At 35.9% G+C, this 22,110-nt stretch overlaps 1 protein-coding gene across 1 annotated transcript; it reads left to right on the top strand.

Moving 5' to 3' along the window:
* TSPAN19 (tetraspanin 19) lies at positions 1 to 17,263 on the top strand. The gene is made up of 8 exons (XM_010355541.2): positions 1 to 66; positions 156 to 228; positions 2,260 to 2,384; positions 6,829 to 6,903; positions 11,394 to 11,504; positions 13,499 to 13,642; positions 15,099 to 15,182; positions 17,195 to 17,263. Exons 1-8 carry the CDS (start codon positions 1 to 3, stop codon positions 17,261 to 17,263), a joined length of 747 nt encoding a protein of 248 aa, XP_010353843.1.
* Positions 17,264 to 22,110: the final 4,847 nt, after the last annotated feature.

Genomic DNA, 22,110 nt, shown 5'->3' with positions numbered 1-22,110 from the left:
ATGTTAAGAAATAACAAAACAATAATTATTAAGTACTTTCTTAATCTCATTAATGGAGCTTTCCTGGTAAGAATCTTCATAATTATATAGTAAAGAAAATGTATCTATTGTTAGGCAATTACAAAAAAAAATAAGCATTGACTTTCTTTTTTTAGGTTCTTGGACTTATATTCATGGGATTTGGTGCATGGCTTTTATTAGATAGAAATAATTTTTTAACAGCTTTTGGTATGTATCTATTTTTGTTTATCTCTCAGTGAAACAGACATTCCATTTTAAACAGTTGTATACACAATTTATTCAGCAGGTGGCAGTATTTCTCTGGAATTTATCAAGTGTTGTCTAGCATTCCCTCTGAAAGTCTTCATCAGTTGCAGAGATTTGTTAAAGGATACAAAATTACAGCTAGATAGAAGAAAAAAGTTCTAGTGTTCTATACTACTGTAGGATGACTGTAGTTAACAATAATGTATTACATAGTCACAAATAGCTAGAAGAATACTGATTATTCCCAACACACAAAAATGATACATATTTGAGATGAATGGATATGCTAATTACTCTGATCTGATCACTAAAATATTGTGAGAATTCAAAGCATAGGTAGAAGATATAACCTGTAGTGACCCCTTAAACTGAGAAGAAGAACACTGGGAGATTTTAGGAGGAAGATGGTTTACGATAAAGTAGGGAAGGCATAGACTAATATAGATCTGTATAAAAACAACACCTATGAATATGTACAATTATTAGTTGTCACTTTAAAAAGAAAAATTAAAAATGCAATTTTAAACATGTAACTTTCCTATTAAAAGCTTTAATCTGACTCCCTATCGCCACTATTTACTCATATAGCAAATATTACTAAGCATCTTCTCTGTGTCAGTCATTGCCCTAAACGCTGAGGATATGGTAGTGAGCAAACAAAATAAAGTTCCTATTCTCATGGAGCTTTATTTCAGTGAAGAAGACTGAAAAACAAAGTGCCTATAATTTCACCCCTGAAAACATTTTTAGTCTCATCTGACTCAAACTGTAAGTGGAAACAAAGCTGAGTTTCTTAGCCACCCTGTGCTGCTGGATGTCTCAGAAATGCTCCACCGTTCCAACCTGGATATTTCCAGTGACCAATACAGCCTATGCTCAGATGTTACCTTTTCCAGCAGCCTTGCCCAAACCTTCTAACCTTCTCCCCCAGCTGGTTTAGGTGCTTCTGTTCGCAGTAGTACGCCGGCAAATGTTTAACAACCAGTTCTGGAATGGAGAATACTGATTTATGGCATCTGCCCATTTCCATGGTTTAAATAGGTAGAAGATATAACCTGTAGTGACTCCTTAAACTGAGAAGAAGAACACTGGGAGATTTTAGGAGGAAGATGGTTTCTCTTTTCTCTTCTCATTGTTTTAATTCTAACTAGCACTGTACTTTTAAATACACTGTAGTTTACAATGTTTTAATGTATATAGCACATGATTGACATGATAAAAGCAGTTCCTCAATGGCCAGTTTGAAGGTGTCAAAGTGAATTCACTTGGCTTGCAGATTTCCTGAAAATATCACAATTGGCTTTTATGAGCCAATACAAGCTCACTCCAGCACACCACTGCCTACACTGTTCTCCCATAACACCTCCCACATATTTAATTCATTTATCCATCCTTCTTTTTTAAAACAATCATTTGTTGAGCATTTACTGTTCTGCTGTTTGTGCCACAGCACCAAGCATTCAACAGGCAGCCTGTTGACTGGATAAATATATATAATATCTAGCACTGAGGGCTCACAGTCTAGATGGGGAAAACTAAAATATAGTTTGAAAGGGATCATATTAGCAATAAATTCAGGGTGTATACATCTAACTCACACATATTACGTTCTAAAGATTTTTGATGAATGAATGAATACATGAATGTTTGAATATACATTAGACATAGATGAGATCTTAGAAAAAAAATTTCTTCTATCATAGAAGACAGGGAGGATAAGGGTAAAGATATCTGAAATTTAAGAAATTCTCTTCATGTCAGAACAGGAAGAAAGGTTGTTTCTAAAAGTAAGAGCTGGTACATGAGGTCAAAAATTGAGAGACAGAGAAAGAGAGAGAAAGAGAGACAGAGGGATAGAGAGAGAATCCTGGTGGTTTGGCAACAGCTGCTCAGAAAAACTTTTGGTTGCTGTAATTATTGTTAAATAGAAAATAAAATACCACTTCATATAAAAATACCACTTCATAATAAGTAATTTTGTTCTTTTCACAGATGAAAATAATCACTTCATAGTATCTATTTCTCAAATTTTGATTGGAGTGGGGTCTTCTACTGTTCTTTTTTGTCTATTGGGTTATATAGGAATTCACAACGAAATCAGATGGCTCCTAATTGTGGTACGTATTTTAAGTCAATAGCTTGAATTTTTATCTTAGATTTTTAAGTATCTAAGTTACACAAATGAATAGTGACTTATATTACCATGGCACTGCAGTAGAGTATGTCCTTAGAGCAATTCAAATGAAGCACACCCTCCTCCCTCCAACAAAGTCACTTTTCCAGATAGGACTTTCTCAGTGAGTTTTCTATGAACTGAATCTGTACCTCAGCACATTCGGACATTTACTTTTCAACACAGAGTCAATAGGACTCTCTGTCTCCTAGGGTGAACTACAATTCACCAAACTTAAGAATCCAAAGGCTAGAATTAGAATAAAGTATATTTAAGTCAATGAGCAATGTAGCTTACCAGGGTAAAAGAAACATGATCTATAGTCAGCACATTTTTCTCTTTGTGGGCATGGCACGAGGAAAGGTAACTTACGTATGTATGTATTTTTTTATAATTTCAACTTTTATTGTATATTCAGGGTACACGTGAAAGTTTATTACATGGGTATATTGCATGATGCTGAGGTTTGGAATTCGATTGATCCTGTGACCCAGCTAGTGAGTGAGCACAGTAACCAGCAGTTACTTTTTCAACCCTTGCCCCACTCTTTTCCTCCCCTCTTTAATAATAGTGTCTATCATTGCCATGAAAGGTAACTTATAATTGAGATCACAAATTGTTATTTTTAAAAGAGAACTATAATTACTGAAAGAGGCAGACTGTAGCATCTGGCTTGTGCACTATTTCTCTCAAGGCTTGTAATGTGAAAAGACAAACTATATTCCAGAGTACTGACCTGGACATGAGCCAATTACCATACATGTGGCAGTTATGGATCCCAATTCACATACTCAGATGAAATATAGCCTTTACATTTTTCTCTAAATCAAATTGATTTTAATTTGCAACCAAGCAGATAGGAAGTTCAGCTGCTGTCATTTTGTCCCTTACCAGGAAGAATGCAGAGACACTGAGCTATTATGGAGCAAGTCTGGGTGGTCACCCTGGACACTAGTTACCAGTCTATGCTACTTACCACAAACACACTCACTTTCCCAGGTCACAAGGTCCCTTCAGGTGTAGCCACTCTGCTCTTTGAAAGGTGTGGGTGGCAAAGGTAGGGCTGCTATTCATCCAGTATTTACAAGTACAGGCATACCAGTGAAACCCTTTTGTGAAATATTGGTAAATAACCAATACCTCAGTTCCATTCCTTCAGTCTTCCTTCCCTGAGACAGTGAGCCTCCCTAGTGACACAGCAATTAGGAGGTACACCTGGCATAGGAATCAGTTGCTGCCTATTAATAGTAATTTCTACTATTATTTGAATATTACCCTGGGACAGGCATTTTAGGTATGGACCCTGATTTCCCTCTGGGGTTTTACCACCTTACCAGGGCAGTGCCAGGATTCCAAGGACTATGCTGTTGCTCTGAAAACCCACAGACATCCAGATTCCACCTCAAAATCTTTTTAGTCTAAGAAGAGACTTTACTCTCTCCTATTCTTCTCCTCCAAGGCCAACCCTTTCTTCTCAAATCTTATCTTTCTCTCTTTCCAGGATCCTTAGCATAATTTTCTCACTGAGCTTCAGATTTGGGATATAAAAACCAGGACAGAAATGGCTTACAAGAAAATCTTGATTTTTTCTTCTTGTCACAAATTTCCATGTAGGCAAAGGAAATGCAGAGTCTACTACTTATACAATGTTACAATGTAGGGGGTAGAGGATAGGAAAGGAAGAGGAAAAGTAGAGGGAGAAAAACAAACATTTCCTAAGTTTCTGCCTCATATAATTCAAATATTAATGGCATCTGAATGAGAAAGCCTAATAGATATCATTATAAGGATACACATGAACATAGGATCTGACAGATTAGGGCCTGGAACCAAGATACCACCATTCCTTCTAGACATTCCATGGAAGGGTACTGCTAATTTGGCCATTGTGACACTCTCTGAATTTACCAATATTTTTCTGATGAATCTATTTTTCCCTGAACCAAATTAATTCACACAGTCAACTTATGGGCAAATATTATAGGCCTAAAAGCTATTCCACGTCTTGGGCACGGTGGTTCACACCTGTAATCCCAGCACTTTGGGAGGCCGAGGCGGGCGGATCACAAGGTCAAGAAATCAAGACCATCCTGGCCAACATGGTGAAACCCTGTCTCTTCTAAAAATACAAAAAATTAGCCGGGCATGGTGGCAGGCACCTGTAATCCCAGCTACTTGGGAGGCTGAAGCAGGAGAATTGCTTGAACCCGGGAGGTGGAGGTGGCAGTGAGCTGAGATCGCACCATTGCACTCCAGCCTGGGCAAAAAGAGCAAAACTCCGTCAAAAAAAAAAAAAAAAAAGCTACTCCATGTCTTAAAGGTGATTTTACATACTCCTACTCTGATCTAAGATGGCTCACACCTGTAATCCCAGCAATTTTGGGAGGCCAAGGCAGGCAGATCACCTGAGGTCAGTAGTTGGAGACCAGCCCGGCCACCACGGTGAAACCCCGTCTCTACTAAAAACACAAAAATTAGCCTGGCGTGGTGGTGGGCACTGGTAATCCCAGCTACTAGGGAGGCTGAGGCATGAGAATCGCTTGAACCCAGGAGGCGAAGGTTTCAGTGAACAGAAATTGCGTCACTGCACTCCAGCCCGGGCCACAGAGCAGACTCCATCTCAAAAAAAAAAAAAAAAGTTTCATACAATTTTTCCTACTGTTCCCAATCCCTTATTAGTATAAGATTAAGTGAGATATTGCATGTAGAAGTTAAAAATCTGAACATCTAAATAGATGTAAAGAGCACGTTTTTGTCTCTGAATTTTTTTTTCTCTGAAACTAGGAAACATAACTTATGCCAAGAAGAAAATTTTGGTCTGATATTTTAAGGTATTAAATGTATAAAATATGTGTAATTAAATAATTTTTCTCTCTGTGAGGGCCAAGTAAAAAGTAAATAAATAATAAAGTAAATCATTAGTACTTATATTTTGCCTAGTAAATATTCAGACCGCTTACTTTTAAAATTATTATGAATTCTAAATCTTGTTTTTCCTTTTTTCTTTTTTGTTTTTTTGAGATGAAGTCTCGCTCTGTCGCTAGGCTGGAGTGCAGTAGCACAATCTCGGCTTACTGCAACCTCTACCTTCCAGCTTCAAGCGATTCCCCTGCCTCAGATTCCCAAGTAGCTGGAATTACAGGTGCGAGCCACCATGCCCGCCTAATTTTTGTATTTTTAGTAGAGACAGGATTTTACCATGTGGGCCAGGCTGGTCTTGAACTCCTGACCTGAAGGAATCTGCCCGCCTTGGCCTCCCAAAGTGCTGGGATTACAGCCGTGAGCCACGGCACCCAGCTGAATTCTAAATCTTATATATTAATATGTGCTGTGTAAAAGTTGCTGATACCAGCAGGAAATCACTTTTGTCAGACCCAGACAAAATAGAGCCAGTAAAGTCTAAAGGAGAGGAGGCTTATGCTACATGTCTGAAATAAATACTGTTTCTAAGGACTTTCTGAGAACTCCCAGCTGGAAACTGACTTCAGTCATCTCCTGCTTTTATAATGTTTATGACTTGATATTCCTTAGGACTGCAGTAATTCCGATAAGATGTTCTTGGAAGAGCACTTGACCAGTCATGGCATCTCTACCAGTGAACTGGCAACAACTCTGGCTTTGAATCTTTAGAACCAATAAACTCTGTTTCTAAGCAGTTTATGTCAATCTCACCCTTTTTGCTACTAAATACTTCTCTCTACCCTCTCCTCACAGAATGAACTGGTAGTTTACCATTTCATGCAATCTGGACTATAAATCTTTATTTCTTATTCTTGAATAACTCAACATATTTAGAGATAATTTTCTTTTGTGCCTTTTTTTTAGGTTGACAATAGCTATGAAGAAGACTAAAGTGGCCGTATATTTTTTTAAAAATTAAACAGCCTATAAATATAAAAAATTATTTTATTTGGTTTAGATACAAGTATTTTTAGTTTTCAGGAAATAGTCCAAATGTATGTACAGAATTAAGTTTTATTATTGCAGTTGCTTTTGTTATACTTTCTGCATGGGTTTAAATAGTACATCAGAAATTTAGTGAGTCTTTAGTTTCAGCAAAATAATGTGAGGTGAAGATAATTAAATTCACCCTATAATAGTTTTATAACTGAATTAAGATGGCATCATTGGCAACTCTATTGGACCAAGGTGCTCATTAATTACTATCACTTCTTTCTCTCTTGCTCTTACCTAAATGTTCGTTTGTTTTTTACTTTGCCTTGCTATTTCCCTAATTTCATTCATATTTGTGAAGGCAGGAAGCCTCAGCAATACCCATATATACTTTATGGTTGCATATTTCCAGTGGTGTGTGTTTTCCTATTATTTGAGCATACAAAATATATATTAGTAGCATAGTCATCATCTCTATTTTTCTTTTGTTTTAGTATGCAGTATTGATAACATGGGTCTTTGGTGTTCAGGTTGTACTTTCAGCAGTCATCTTCACAAAGAAAGAGGAGGTATGGAAAGTAAATCCTTATCAATATATCCTGTTATTTGAAGTTCAAAGGAAATTGGATACCTTAGAGTATTGAGATTATTGATCCTATATTAAAAGCCAAAGGTAAATTTATTTAGGGGAAAATAATATTCAATGAAAATACTAGAGTATAGGAAGGGGCCAGGAGTCAGACAGAAAAGGGTAGATAGGGGAACTTGCCTTAAACTCCATTTACATATGATTAGAAAGTAGCTTTAAATATCAAACAGTATTGAGGAAGAGGAGGTGATACTGAGATTTAGAAGTTCAAATTTTCACCCATCTCCTCCTACCAACTCTGGCTACCACTACTGACCCAATCACGGTATTATATTTTTGCAAAGAAACAAATTTAGACTCTAACTAATTTGAAATTTAGCAATTTCACTTAAACAAGACATACTGAATAATTCCTGTATTTTCCGCAGGTAGAGTGATGAGTGATTACATTAATTAGAGCAAGATTTAGGTTTATCAAATTTAGTTCAAAACAGCATACAATAAGCCTGGAAAAACTTTTGGTCAACAAAACTTACCTGTTACAACCTACAGTTACTTTTCATCCTTTAAGAAATTTCAGTATTTCAGTTCAGTCAAGGTCTATCTTGTATCATGGGAGATTAATTGTCCTATAGTAAGATGAATATGTACTTGAAGTCATACAGATATGAATATGATTAGGGATCAACAACCTACTTTACAGCTCTGAGCCTAGGTCCTTATCTGTAAAATATAATTAATACCTACCTACCTTACAGAGTTGTCATTAACTGACAGTGTGTCAAGTTTCAGTTGTAGAGTAGCTACTCAAGAGTTCTCTTCCCTCACCTTACTTAATCTTGAAGGATTTCTTGATTAATTTATATGGTTCCTAGATTTTCTTTATATCTATCTATACTCCTCTGTAATGGCCAAAGTTCAAAAAAATATCTTTCCTGTATGACACCATTGCCCTCCAACTTCATTCTTTACTGGACAGCTCATCATCCAATGCCTACTGTTAATGGCTTGGCATTTAGACCTAAAATTACTTTTCTCCACATCTAAAATGTGTGTGTGTGTGTGTGTGTGTATGTGTGTGTGTGTGAGTTTTAAAGGTATGTTGGCTGCAGCAGTTAAGTTTTAGAAAGCTGTTTTGCTGGCAAAACACCATATCCCAATCTATCATCCTCAGATTTTTCAACCTCATGGTAGAACATAAATATGACACATAAGAGCTATCAACATGTAAATATAGTTTATCAGTCACCCATATTTGCTTCAATGTTATGCACAGACTCCTGTATCTCTCTCTATATTGGAAATAAGAACTGATTAATAACTACCATGTGCCAGAGACTGTGATAAACACTATAGCCATTGTATTATTAATCCTCATAGCAACCCCTAGAGATGCACCGTAAGTCCTGCTTTAGAGAAGAGAAAACTGAGGCTTTGAGATTAGAAATGCTTGTTAAAGTATTTCATGGCCAAATGACAGAGCCTAGACTCAAATACTCATTAGCTGACCCCAGAGCTAACATCTTTGTTTACATCAATTTGTGTTCTGCATTCAAACTGGATTAAGTTCTTAAGAGCCTCTAAATCTTTTATGTCATTTACAGTACCTAACTCAGTGTGGAAGATACACTAGGCCTTTAATAGATGCTTACCAAATTGAGTAAGCATAAAGGAATTTTATTTATACATTAGTCACATAGGTTACATATGAAAGTACTTATGTATGAAGTTGTCATTTATATGCACTCTGGATCTCCCAAATAACGTTTTAGAAACAAAACGAGGCCATAAGTTTCACCCCCCACACACTGCCAACAACACTATATATTTTATTTATTCTAAATAAAAATGACGGGCCGGGCGCGGTGGCTCAAGCCTGTAATCCCAGCACTTTGGGAGGCCGAGACGGGCGGATCACGAGGTCAGGAGATCGAGACCATCCTGGCTAACACGGTGAAACCCCGTCTCTACTAAAAATACAAAAACTAGGCCGGGCGCGGTGGCTCAAGCCTGTAATCCCAGCACTTTGGGAGGCCGAGATGGGCGGATCACGAGGTCAGGAGATCGAGACCATCCTGGCTAACACGATGAAACCCCGTCTCTACTAAAAATACAAAAAACTAGCCGGGCGACCTGGTGGGCGCCTGTAGTCCCAGCTACTCGGGAGGCTGAGGCAGGAGAATGGCGTGAACCCGGGAGGCGGAGCTTGCAGTGAGCTGAGATCCGGCCACTGCACTCCAGCCTGGGCGACAAAGCGAGACTCCGTCTCAAAAAAAAAAAAAAAAAAAAAAAAAAAAAAAATACAAAAACTAGCCGGGCGAGGTGGCGGGCGCCTGTAGTCCCAGCTACTCGGGAGGCTGAGGCAGAAGAATGGCGTAAACCCGGGAGGCGGAGCTTGCAGTGAGCTGAGATCCGGCCACTGCACTCCAGACCGGGCGACAGAGCGAGACTCTGCCTCAAAAAAAATAAATAAATAAAAATAAAAATAAAAATGAACAGAGTATAAAATAGATTTAAATTCTCCTTTTCATTATTCTAGTCTTCTTAAATGTATTAAAATACAGATATATAAGTAACTAAGTAAGATTTTAGTTTACATGCCTTTTATAATTATTGTGATATTCCCACCAGTTACTTAGTTTTTATTGTCAAAGATAGCATAATTCAGTAAAAATCATTAGACTAGTACTCAAATGATCATATTTAAAGTCTCAGCTCCTTGTAAACAAAAGTAAATAATTAAATTCCCTGAGTGTCTGTATTCCCATTCATAAAATGGTAATAATATCTTTTCTTCCTACCTTTTGGTATTATTGAGGACCAAATTAGTAATTTGTTATAAAAGATTATATAAATTTGTAAATGCTTAAGTTACTACAATAATCATTCTACCTTTGCATTACCTTGATTTTGAAATTGCAGAGTTTTGTTTATCCCCATCCAAATCTGATCATTTTTGTATTAGTATTGTAGAGAGAAAAAGTTATACTTCATCCATCACAAGGTTCTTGGCTGAGATCCCTATAACAAAAGACAAACTAACAAACGAAAAGCATAACAAATTTACTTAACCAAAAAATAAAGACTCAGAGATCCAAGGAAATCTATTTTCATGGATAGTCATGTGAAAATGTGTTTGGAAGACAAAAGCATATAATCTAATGGTAATAAACTGGGAGAAATTTAGCAAGGCCTGTCTGTTCAGATGCTTCTTGGCTTCTGCGTATAGGATAGAACCACTCTGGAATGAGGATACCTTCAGGGAAAATGGGTCGGAGAATTCCTTTTTTTTTTTTTTTTTTTGAGATGGAGACTCGCTCTGTCACCCATGCTGGAGTAGAGTGGTGCATCTCAGCTCACTGCAACCTCTGCTTCCCGGGTTCAAGCGATTCTCCTGCCTCAGTCTCCCAAGTAGCTGGGACTACAGGCATGCACCACCACGCCCAACTAGTTTTTGTATTTTTAGTAGAGGCGGGGTTTCACCATGTTTGCAAGGATTGTCTCAATCTCTTGACCTCATGATCCACCTGCCTACCTGCCTCGGCCTCCCAAAGTGCTGGGATTACAGGCGTGAGCCACCACGCCCGGCCAGTGAGAATTCTTTTATGACCTGCCTCATGGAAGAAAGGCAGGAGAAGGTCAGAAAGTGATCTTCCTGCTTCTGCAGTTTTCTCAATTTCCTTGAGCTTAAAATACTCAGCATACAAAGGTGCTATATTTTGGAGTATTGTATTCTGAGGCCTGATAGTATTACAAAAGGATAATATTTAAAACTTAAAAATCATAATTCTTGTGGAAATACGCAGATTTCAGAAGTCAATCATTTTATTTGACATCTTAATTAATGAGAGAATCAGTACGATATAAAAATTAATTCAAAGGAGAATCCAAAGAGGACATTTACATAGGCCGTCACTTAATAGATGCAAAACAGGTTTGGAGAGAGAAGGAATTAAATATACCTTCACCGAGAAAAATATACATTTGACCAGGTATAATTTGCATAACCACAGTTTTCTACAACTTCTAAAGTTGTAAAATAAATTATAAATCATGAAAAGTACAGTACAGACCCCCACAGAATCAAGGAATGTTGAAGTTTGCCAGAAAAAGCCTAGTGTCCATTGAAAAGACACTCAACAAACTTTTTTGGCTTATTTAAAAGACTTTTGCAGTGTTTTTCCTGAGAGTATGAGAAGAAATTTCCCTTAGATATGCATGAGAATAGCACATTACTTCTTCCTTAATTGTAAAATGAGCCTAATATATTCTTCCTATAGATTACGAATTGAAAAGCCATATGCTTTGATACCCACTGAAATTGTTAAAAAGTTATTTTAAGAAGAAATAAACAGAAAAGTAATATTGAATATTCTCTCATGATGGTACTCTTGAGGAACCATCAATTTCTATGAAATTTTTATGGATACATTTCTATGAAATTTTCATTTTTAATACAATTTTCTACAGGTTCAGCAACTATGGCATGACAAAATTGATTTTGTCATTTCTGAGTATGGATCTAAAGATAAGCCTGAAGATATAAACAAGTGGACTATTCTGAATGCTTTACAGAAAACAGTAAGATGAAATTAACTTAAAAATTAGATGTCAGTGTTGATCACTGTGGGGCAGAAGAAGAGAGAATAGGTCAGGTCAGGGGATGGGGCAGAGGAATGAGAGTTTGTTGTATTTCTTTCAAACAAACTGGGCAAAAAGAGCATTCTCCCCACTTACAAATCTTGAGTTATATCTGCCTTTTGTAACTCCTGTGTTAATTGATGTGCATTTTAACTTGGTTTCACCTGGAAAAGTGCTGCTGGTCTTTTGCCAAGTGGGGTAGTCTATCCTGCCGCACCTGATGGGAGACAAGTCTAAGCAGTAGTCTCTGCTGGCAGCATGGTGGTTACCATTTGAGTCCGAATACCAGGATGGCTGTGAAGTAGCTTTGTAGTTCTGGACAAGTAACCCTCTTAAACTCATAGTTCCACATTCGTAAAATGAGCATACTAACCCCTACCTCTGGTTGGCAGGAATAAATGCAGTAACATATACGATATATAGAAAGGCTTGGATCCACGGCATAAATGCAACTAATACTTTTTAGCAAATTTTTTAAGATTATTATTTCACAGTGCAGGTTTTTTCCGGACAGGTGCAGTGGAAGGGTAAGAGAAGGGTATTGTCAACCAAATGGTTTACAGAAATAGATCAGCACCTAGAATATAATAAGTGCCCAATTAAAAAAATAGCAAACATTTACATAGTCCCAGACTTGTTTGTAAGTGCTTTGCATATATTAGCTAATTCAATCCTCCCAACCCTATAACATAGGAACTGTTATCCTCATTTTATAGATGAAAAACTGAGAAATTTAGCAATTTAATGAGGATTGCACATCTAATAAGTGGCAGAGCCAAGATTCAAACCCACCCAATCTGACACTAGATTCTATACTCTTTACTGATATATTATATGCCTCACATAAAAAATAGTTATTTTTAGTACATATGATAATGGAAATAAATTTTAAGATAATCAAAATGTAATTACAAATACTTTTACTCATCATCGTCTTCTCTTATGTATATGATCCGTACATGTGTTGTATTTTCAGACTGCATTACAACTTACAGTAGAGGAGTGAACCTTTCTATGGTCAGAAAATGATGAGGAAACAATTCTGTATATCATATCACTACTATTAGTGAAATTCCAGCTGTCAGTTCCTAGCCATTAATATAACTGAGATAATATACGTAGATTTGTTTGTTTAAGCTAACTTTCAGTAACCTAACTCTCAATCACTATTTTAGTTATCAGCATTTACTAGAATTGTGCAAAGATTGTTGGTATATATTGTAAACATAAGCAGTACTAATGTTATCATTTTCCATAAAAGTTTAGAAAACAATTACTTCACCTTTCTCTTATTTCCTAAGTGACAAATATGTAAACTGATTCGTTCATATCCTCCTAACTCTACTTGATAGGATTCCAGAATCAGTACTGCGAATGAGACATTTCTTAAAAGTTGGATCATTTTATGACTATTTTTACTATCCTCTTTTGATTCTTTATGGTAATTTTCACACAATACAAAATTGAAAGTTAACATCTCACATTAATCCTAGAAAAGTAGATATTACCCTGAATCTCTTTTTAGGTATACCAAACATGTATGACTGCATATGCTTTAAATACAAAGAGAACTGTTATAGTTAGGAGCAGGATATGGCTCAGGTGATTGTTTTATATTATGGCCCTAAGCATCATTTATATGTAAGCATATCAAGTGTATCTTCTATCCTGGATAAAATTCAGATGTAATAATTCTATCCAATCACAAGTCACTAATGTGAGCAGAAATCTTTAGCTATGGTTAACAACAATAATAGCGGAAACAAAGTAATGAATTAAATAAACACAAATATACTTATTTATTAATTCATTACGTATTCATGAGGAAAAATTAATGAGTTATCTTCATCACAAAAATCACTTCAATATTAATCTCATATAATTAACTGCATTTTGAACATTTTATGGTAAAATTCATACAAGCTTTTTCCTAGTTACAGTGTTGTGGCCAACATAATTACACAGACTGGATAAAGAATAAGAACAAAGAAAATTCAGGACAGGTGCCATGTTCTTGCACAAAGTCTACTTTAAGAAAATGGTTTTGTGATGAGCCATTGAATGCAACTTACCTCGAGGTAAAGATAAATCTAGTCTTCTCCAAGTATGTATAGTATTTTGTTTGTTTATTTTGCAAGTCAATTTAGAATTCTGAGCAAATTTTGATATAAAAGTAATGTTGTTGATGGTGGCTACATTCCTAATCTACTTCCCTAAGTTGAACATGTAGTTAGGTAAATTGTAGTGTTATTTCCAGTGTATAATACATAAAGTAATTAAACTTCCTGGAAGTATATGATTTATGTATTCTTGGAACTTGGGATATCATCAGTCTTTCTCCCCAGCCTTCCTTGAGAAGTCCTTCAGAAAGAGGAGGCACTTTTATCAAAGCCTTGGTGCATAAGATTGGAAAGGGAGCTATAACACCAGGAGTGAAAGGATAGGCAAAAACTAAAGGGAGTGGACCCCAGCAATGATGGGTTCAAGTAAGTGTGGCAGAAGCAAGAGTAAAGGGTTCTCTGGAGCAACTGTGATTTACAGGTGTGGGACATTGATAACTAGATGTTTCTATCCCAAGAACTGCTAATACTTTGTAAAGTTTACATATTAAGCTTATTCTAATCTTAAGATATATTGTTTCAATTGCATAATTAATTCATAAATAAATGGAACATTACATAGTTTTTAAAAAAGCATCTACTCTTTGGGAAATAACCATTTTAGGTGGTGGTATATATAGTAGTTGCCCCATCTGCAGTTTCACATTCTGAGAGTTCAACCATTGAAAATATTAAGTGGAAAATTCCAGAAATAAACAATCATAAGTTTTAAATTGCACACTGTTCTGGGTAGTATGATGAAATCTTGTGTTTTCCTGCCCTGTCCCTCCTGGGACATGAGTCATCCCTTTGTCCAGTATATTCACACTGCAGATGCTACCCATCCTTAGTCACTTAGTAGTCATCTTCATTATCAGAACGACGGTTGAGGTATCACAGTGCCTGTGTTCAAGAACCCTTAATTTACTTAATGATGACCCCAAAGTGTAAGAATAGTAATGCTGGCATATTATTATAATTGTTCTATTTTATTATTAGTTATTGTTGTTAATCTCTTGTGCCTAATTTATAAATTAAACTCTATTATATATATGTTTCTATAGAAAAAAACAATATATTTAGGGTTTGATACTGTCTGTGGTTTCAGGCCTCCACTGGGGGAATTTCTGGTGGTAAATTACTGTATTCTGATGAATTACAATAGTCTGCAGAAGAGAAAATCTCTTTCCAAAATGCAATAAAATTCTGATTTTAATTACATGATAACATCTTAGCACCTTTAAAATTAGCAACTGAGATGTCCTGCTGCCATACAAAGCTTTCTGGACTAAAAAGTCCAGTCTCCAGTTAGATATTGACTTACTATTTACACTTTGGTAAATTACTAATCTCTGTTTACCTTTTATTTTTGTAAAGATTTACGTATAAGATCATTTCCATCTCCATGTCAATGTGAATAACTTCTTTTCCTTAGGGTTGTGAAAATAAAATCAGTACATGGTATAATGTTAATGTGTTAACCTTAATTGGAATTAACTTTGGACTTTTAACTCTAGAGGTAAGATTTTGTTCATATGTTAAAAAATGAAAAATATTAAGTATAAACTATACAGAATAAACTGCAGAGCAATCAGGTGGAGACCTAATCAGATAAGTTCATATAATAGAGCCAGGACTTCGAGGCTCTTTACATCCAAGAGTTGTATAGGTGATCCCTTCATCAGCCAGGTGGGGGAGCCTATTAATAAGTGGTCATCCTGGAGGTAGTGATTTTATTACTTTGAGATATCTAGTATCTATTTATATTTTTATCTTTCTTTGTGTATATATATACACACACATATAGATCTATAGATGTATAGATATCTTTACATGTATATTTATGTTCATATATTGACAATAAGAGCATCATGTTGGGCAGTCTGCAAGTTGGCAGACTTCTGAAATCTAGGCAGATGTTTGACTTTAGTAAGATCCACTATTCACTCATATATTCATTAATTCAATGTATTTGGAGAGAGGGGGGCATTTACTGTGTGTCATGTACTGTACTAGATGTCGAATATACAATGAGACACAAAATAGACAAATTCCATGACCTAAAGGGGTCAACTGCAGAATTAGGTTTCAGAAACAAGACACTATTCTACAGTCTCAGTGAAGACTATTAAGAGTAAGTGCAGCCAGCTGGGCGCGGTGGCTCACGCCTGTAATCCCAGCACTTTGGGAGGCCGAGGTGGGCGGATCACGAGGTCAGGAGATTGAGACCATCCTGGCTAACACAGTGAAACCCCGTCTCTACTAAAAATACAAAAAATTAGCCGGGCATGATGGTGGGTGCCTGTAGTCCCAGCTACTCGAGAGGCTGAGGCAGGAGAATGGCGTGAACCCGGGAGGCGGAGCTTGCAGTGAGCCGAAATCCAGCCACTGCACTCCAGCCTGGGAGACAGCGAGACTTCGTCTCAATAAAAAAAAAAAAAAAAAAAAAAGAATAAGTGCAGCCTATGGATTCAAAGAAACTGTGAGAGTAAATAGAGTTTTATTGTAGGGACTATGCCACTAAAACAAATACATAATGCATTTTTTGAAAGATAGGATAAGGATTCAGCATTTGACTTTGCATTGATCTATGAAACCCCCAATCTAAGTTTTCATCTCTTCAATTGGTAACAGTTTTACTCTCAAAATGGTAGTAGACCAAGACATTCTTTTTTTTTTTTAAGACATTCTTTATACACATTAATATCATTGTTTTTAAATGTTTATTCTCTATCGCGTTCATGCTGGAATTTATTTTTTTTCTTTTTTTTTTTTTTTTTTTTTTTTTTTTTTTTTGAGAAGGAGTCTCGCTCTGTCACCCAGGCTGGAGTGCAGTGGCCAGATCTCAGCTCACTGCAAACTCCGCCTCCCGGGTTTACGCCATTCTCCTGCCTCAGCCTCCCGAGTAGCTGGGACTACAGGCGCCCGCCACCTCGCCCGGCTAGTTTTTTGTATTTTTTTAGTAGAGACGGGGTTTCACCGTGTTAGCCAGGATGGTCTCGATCTCCTGACCTCGTGATCCGCCCGCCTCGGCCTCCCAAAGTGCTGGGATTACAGGTTTGAGCCACCGCGCCCGGCCCATGCTGGAATATTTTAAGAAAAAATGGAGAGGATAATATCCCCACCGCATTTTATCTTCTACCCTTTACAAACCACCTTTCATTGTCTATAACAAAAAGAAGCAGTTTTGTACATTTAATGACATAGTTAGAAAGGTATCGAACAACAACAAGAAAATCATCAGCAGTTTGTCAAGGCATCTAGCTCAGTGATAGCTAATGTAATTAAAACCTAAAGGTTTTTCCTTATTCTCCTCTATACATGAACTTGGTAACAGGTGGGTTATTCTTGAAGACTCGTTTTGCAGACTTCCTATTCACAACTGTATGTACCTTATTCTGAAATTTTCTCACTGGTTTTGATCCCCTTTCCCTTTACAATATGCATTTTGGTGACTATATAGTGTTAACTTTATAAATTACTCTTATCATTGATTAAATTTTGATCTCTTCTTGTTCCCTTTTCTTCCAGGTTTTCCAAGTCTCATTAACAGTTTGTTTCTTCAGACACATCAAGAATATAATCCATGCAGAAACGTGACCTTTGGATTTCAATTTGTTCAGAAGAAATAACCAGTTAATTCTTAAAATAATCACATTATATTATTTTATTCCAAAAATGTTTTGAATTTTATTAAATAACAGATCTATTCAAATTATTGATTATATAATACCGAATTACTGATTATAATAAAACATTCATGAAATTATATTAATTTTGTTTTTCAAAATATTAAATTCTACAGTTCAGAAGTTCACCTGAATTTAAAGGGTATAATCATGCATACCAAATTCAAAAGTATCGCCATATGTTTTGAGTTTCTTTTGTGGAGAAAATACCTATATGATGTTCAGAAAATACTAATTAAGTAATCAATCATATCATGTACCTTTTATTTGCAGATCTTAAGAAAACAATACTGATTTTATAGGACATTTAAAAGAAAAATCTTTTATGACACTAATATCTGTACTAAATCTCCATGACACTGACATCTGTACTAAATCATTTCTCTGTCTTTCCTGATAATGTTTGCAACTGGATAATAAACCTAAAATTAGAGGCTTGGTTATACTTTTATGGCAATAACACAATATTAAAATAACAGTGCAGTTTTAACTGTAGTAAAAATAATCCATTCTAAATACTGAAATCCCATACTCTTTACTAGCTCATTTTTCTTCTCTTTTTCCTGAAATTGTATTCAATGCATGTGTATACAACTCTCTGAAGGATATAAAAATAACCTATCTGTCCTATTTTCCTAGCAATGATCCTGTGAGAAAAATAAATTCTTTGAAAAGTAAAAGGTGCTATACAGATGTGAGATACTATTATTGTTGTTCTTAATAGCAAAAGACTGTCTTGACCTTGAGGACATGAAGAAAAGATAGACTAACTGAAGATCCTGCATTGCTCCAACTCCTACAGAAAACTTACTCTCATTTACAAATTCAATCGTGTATCTTTTCATCCATCTATTTAGAACAGCGAAGATTTCAGAGACTTGTGGAGTTTTTAATGTCGGCACAAAAGAAATTATAATAACCATTTACCTCAATCTAACCTTCTTTAGGTTCAGATATGTCAAGTAGATACACCTTCTGTTCTTTGGGAAATATTCTGTTGAGGCTTAAAACTCATCTCCAAAGTTCTGTTTTTCTCTAAAGTATGTCACAAGAACACACTGATAGCAAAACGCTCTCTCTTAGAAATTGAAAACCAAACTATTGTTAATCAAATAAATATTATAGATCATTTGATTTTACATCAAAAAGTCTCTATATAATAGATTGCCTATTTATAGTTAATACAGTTAATTCAAAAATTGTATGTACCACTGACTGAATCAATCACCTTTATGATTCTAGGGAATATTGTTTTGAAGGAAGCTGTTTTAAACCTTGAATATAATAACTACTTATTTGGCAAAATAACATAGAGTAGATCGGAATCATGCTTCTCTTCTTAATCTTGTTTTTTTTTAAACCTGAGATAGAACATTTGGAAAGGCCTAAAAACTAATCTGGATCAGAAGTGAAACAGTGAATTAGAACCTAGGATAACACCTAATTCTGACTTTCCCTTCAAATGGTTATATCACTTACACAAACACATTTAACTTGCTTCAGGCTCCCCATTTTAATTATGCTTCAAAAATCAGGATTATTTTGAGATGGTATTATATAAGTAGAATATTTTAAAATTCTTCTAGATAAGGATGTATGCATTCAGTCAACAAGCATTTATGGAGAACATACAATATATTCACCAGTGACATTGCTAATTATTGTGATATGAAGATGAAAATATATACAGGGCTGACTTTAGGGGCATGCAACCTGCATTTAGCAGAGGCCCATGTAAGTAGCTTTGTAAGTAGCTGGCCCTGTCCCTGTTGTTAAACTTGGAGTCCAGTCATGCAGCCAGACATGAAAACAAAGAAAACAAATACATTTTATATATGTAATAAGTTTTATAGACACCGAGAGAGAGAGAATGCCAGTTTGCCTTAGAGGTTCAGAGAGCACTTCTGAAAGAAAAGTCATTAATTCAGCAGTTACTTATTGAGCAACTACTATATGTCCAGCACTGCACCGAGTGGTAGAGAAAAGGCAGTGAATCAAATAAAACAAAACAACAATACAAAAACACATTGCCTTCATGAAGATTACCTTCAAGTCAGGGAAACCAAACAACAGAATATAAAGTAGATATCATGTCATGGCAGGAAGTGCTATAGAGAAAAAATCAGGAAGTAGAATAAGCAGAAGATGGAGGGTTGTGGGGATTGCAGTTCTAAATAAGGATATACCAAAAAAAAAAAAAAAAAAAGCCTCACTGAGAAAATGACTTTTGAGTAAAGTACTGATATAGACAAGAAAATAAGGGGCAAGTGCGCTGTGAGCATGTTGAGTTCAAAGAAAGGCAAAAAAGCAGTGTGCCTAGTAAAGAGGCTGGGGAGGAATGGAGAAAGGTTCAGAGGGGTAAAAGGTCTTGACGGAATTTGACAGCCACTCTCAGGACTTTCATTTCTACTCAAGTAAGATGTAAAGCAATTGGCAGATTTTTCATAAGTGACATGGTCAGATTTGTATTTTAATAGCAATACAGCTGCCATGTTAAAAATAAAGGGTGCAAGTGTGGAAGCAGAGAAAACAGACTGGATTTTATTTAATAATCTAGATAGATGATAGTGGATTAGGCTGAAGAGTAGAGGTGAAGTTACTGAGAAGTGATCAGATTCTGTATGCATTTCGGTGTGGAGTCATCAGAATTTACCCACAGTTTGAATGTGGGAATATGAAAGAGAGGAGTCAAGGATGACCAGAGTAACTGGGAGGATGGAATTACTATTTTCTAAAATGGGAAATAATTTGGAAGAAACAAGGTAATTTTAATACTTAACACCTTAAAAATCCTACCAAAATGGTTTCTTAAGTGTCTGCATCCCCCACTAGTCAGCAAAAAACTTAAGGCTAGCTATTTTTTGAGTCATCTTTAAAACTTCAAAGCCCTGCTCATAACTTAACAATATATGTTAATAAACTTTAAAAGTGTCCAGGCATTTATCCATTTCTTCTAGGTTTTCTGGTTTATTTGCGTAGAGGTGTTTATAGTATTCTCTGATGGTAGTTTGTATTTCTGTGGGGTCAGTGGCGATATCCCCTTTATCATTTTTTATTGCATCTATTTGATTCTTCTCTCTTTTCTTCTTTATTAGTCTTGCTAGTGGTCTATCAATTTTGTTGATCTTTTCAAAAAACCAGCTCCTGGATTCATTGATTTTTTGAAGGGGTTTTCATCTCTATCTCCTTCAGTTCTGCTCTGATCTTAGTTATTTCTTGCCTTCTGCTAGCTTTTGAACGTGTTTGCTCTTGCTTCTCTAGTTCTTTTAATTGTGATATTAGGGTGTCAATTTTAGATCTTTCCTGCTTTCTCTTGTGGGCATTTAGTGCTGTAAATTTCTCTCTACACACTGCTTTAAATGTGTCCCAGAGATTCTGGTATGTTGTATCTTTGTTCTCATTGGTTTCAAAGAACATCTTTATTTCTGCCTTCATTTCACAATATACCCTGTAGTCATTCAGGAGCAGGTTGTTCAGTTTCCTTATAGTTGAGCAGTTTTTATTGTTTCTTAATCCTGAGTTCTAGTTTGATTGCACTATGGTCTGAGAGACAGTTTGTTATAATTTCTGTTCTTTTACATTTGCTGAGGAGTGCTTTACTTCCAACTATGTGGTCAATTTTGGAATAAGTGTGATGTGGTGCTGAGAAGAATGTATATTCTGTTGATTTGGGGTGGTGAGTTCCGTAGATGTCTATTAGGTCTGCTTGTGGGACTGTAAACTAGTTCAACCATTGTGGAAGACAGTGTGGCGATTCCTCAAGGATCTAGAACTAGAAATACCTTTTGACCCAGCCATCCCATTACTGGGTATATACCCAAAGGATCATAAATCATGCTGCTATAAAGACACATGCACACATATGTTTATTGTGGCACTATTCATGATAGCAAAGGCTTGAAACCTACCCAAATGTCCATCAATGACAGACTGGATTAAGAAAATGTGGTACATATGCACCATGGTATACTATGCAGCCATAAAAAAGGATGAGTTCATGTCCTTTGTAGGGAAATGGATGCAGCTGGAAACCATCATTCTCTGCAAACTGTCACAAGAACAGAAAACCAAACACCACATGTTCTCACTCATAGGTGGGAATTGAACAATGAGAACACTTGGACACGGGAAGGGGAACATCACACACTGGGGCCTGTTGTGGGGTGGGGGGGGGGGGGGAGGGATAGCAATAGGGGATATACCTAATGTAAATGATGAGTTAATGGGTGCAGCACACCAACATGGCACATGTATACATATGTAACAAACCTGCACGTTGTGCACATGTACCCTAGAACTTAAAGTATAATAAAAAATTAAATAAATAAATAAATAAATAAATAAAAATACTGAGCTCAAAAAAAAAAAAAGAGTCCCTGGCAAAATGAAGACACACACACAAAAAATCAATGTTCTCACTATCATGATAAAGGTCTGGAAAATATTTTTTTTAAAAAAAACAGACAAACTGCTCTACACCACCTGTTTTACTGATATAAGTTTAACTTCTTTACCTTATTTGGCTTCTTTATTCTTTTTTTTGGTGGAGTCACCTATTATATTAGAATGATAGCATATTTTTAGTAGAAATATAAATAATTACTGAACAATAATGGATTTTTTACATTGTATAAATGATAAAAACAGGGAGAGCGAAGCTATTTTTTGACAAATTATAGAGATAAAACTTTCACTAGTAATCTAAATATTTGGAACAAAGTAATGAAAATATTTTTACATAGGTGCATTTATAAATTG

Source organism: Rhinopithecus roxellana, chromosome 10, assembly GCF_007565055.1.
Source record: "Rhinopithecus roxellana isolate Shanxi Qingling chromosome 10, ASM756505v1, whole genome shotgun sequence".
NCBI classification, from domain to species: Eukaryota; Metazoa; Chordata; class Mammalia; order Primates; family Cercopithecidae; genus Rhinopithecus; species Rhinopithecus roxellana.
This window is presented reverse-complemented; position numbering and strand designations above follow the sequence as displayed.

Excerpts from the sequence above, each read along its gene's own strand:
- TSPAN19 (XM_010355541.2), top strand. The coding sequence starts at position 1 with ATGTTAAGAAATAACAAAACAATAATTATTAAGTACTTTCTTAATCTC. Across the intron at positions 2,385-6,828 it reads TCAGATGGCTCCTAATTGTG|TATGCAGTATTGATAACATG; the intron begins GTACGTATTTTA and ends CTTTTGTTTTAG. Across the intron at positions 6,904-11,393 it reads TCTTCACAAAGAAAGAGGAG|GTTCAGCAACTATGGCATGA; the intron begins GTATGGAAAGTA and ends AATTTTCTACAG.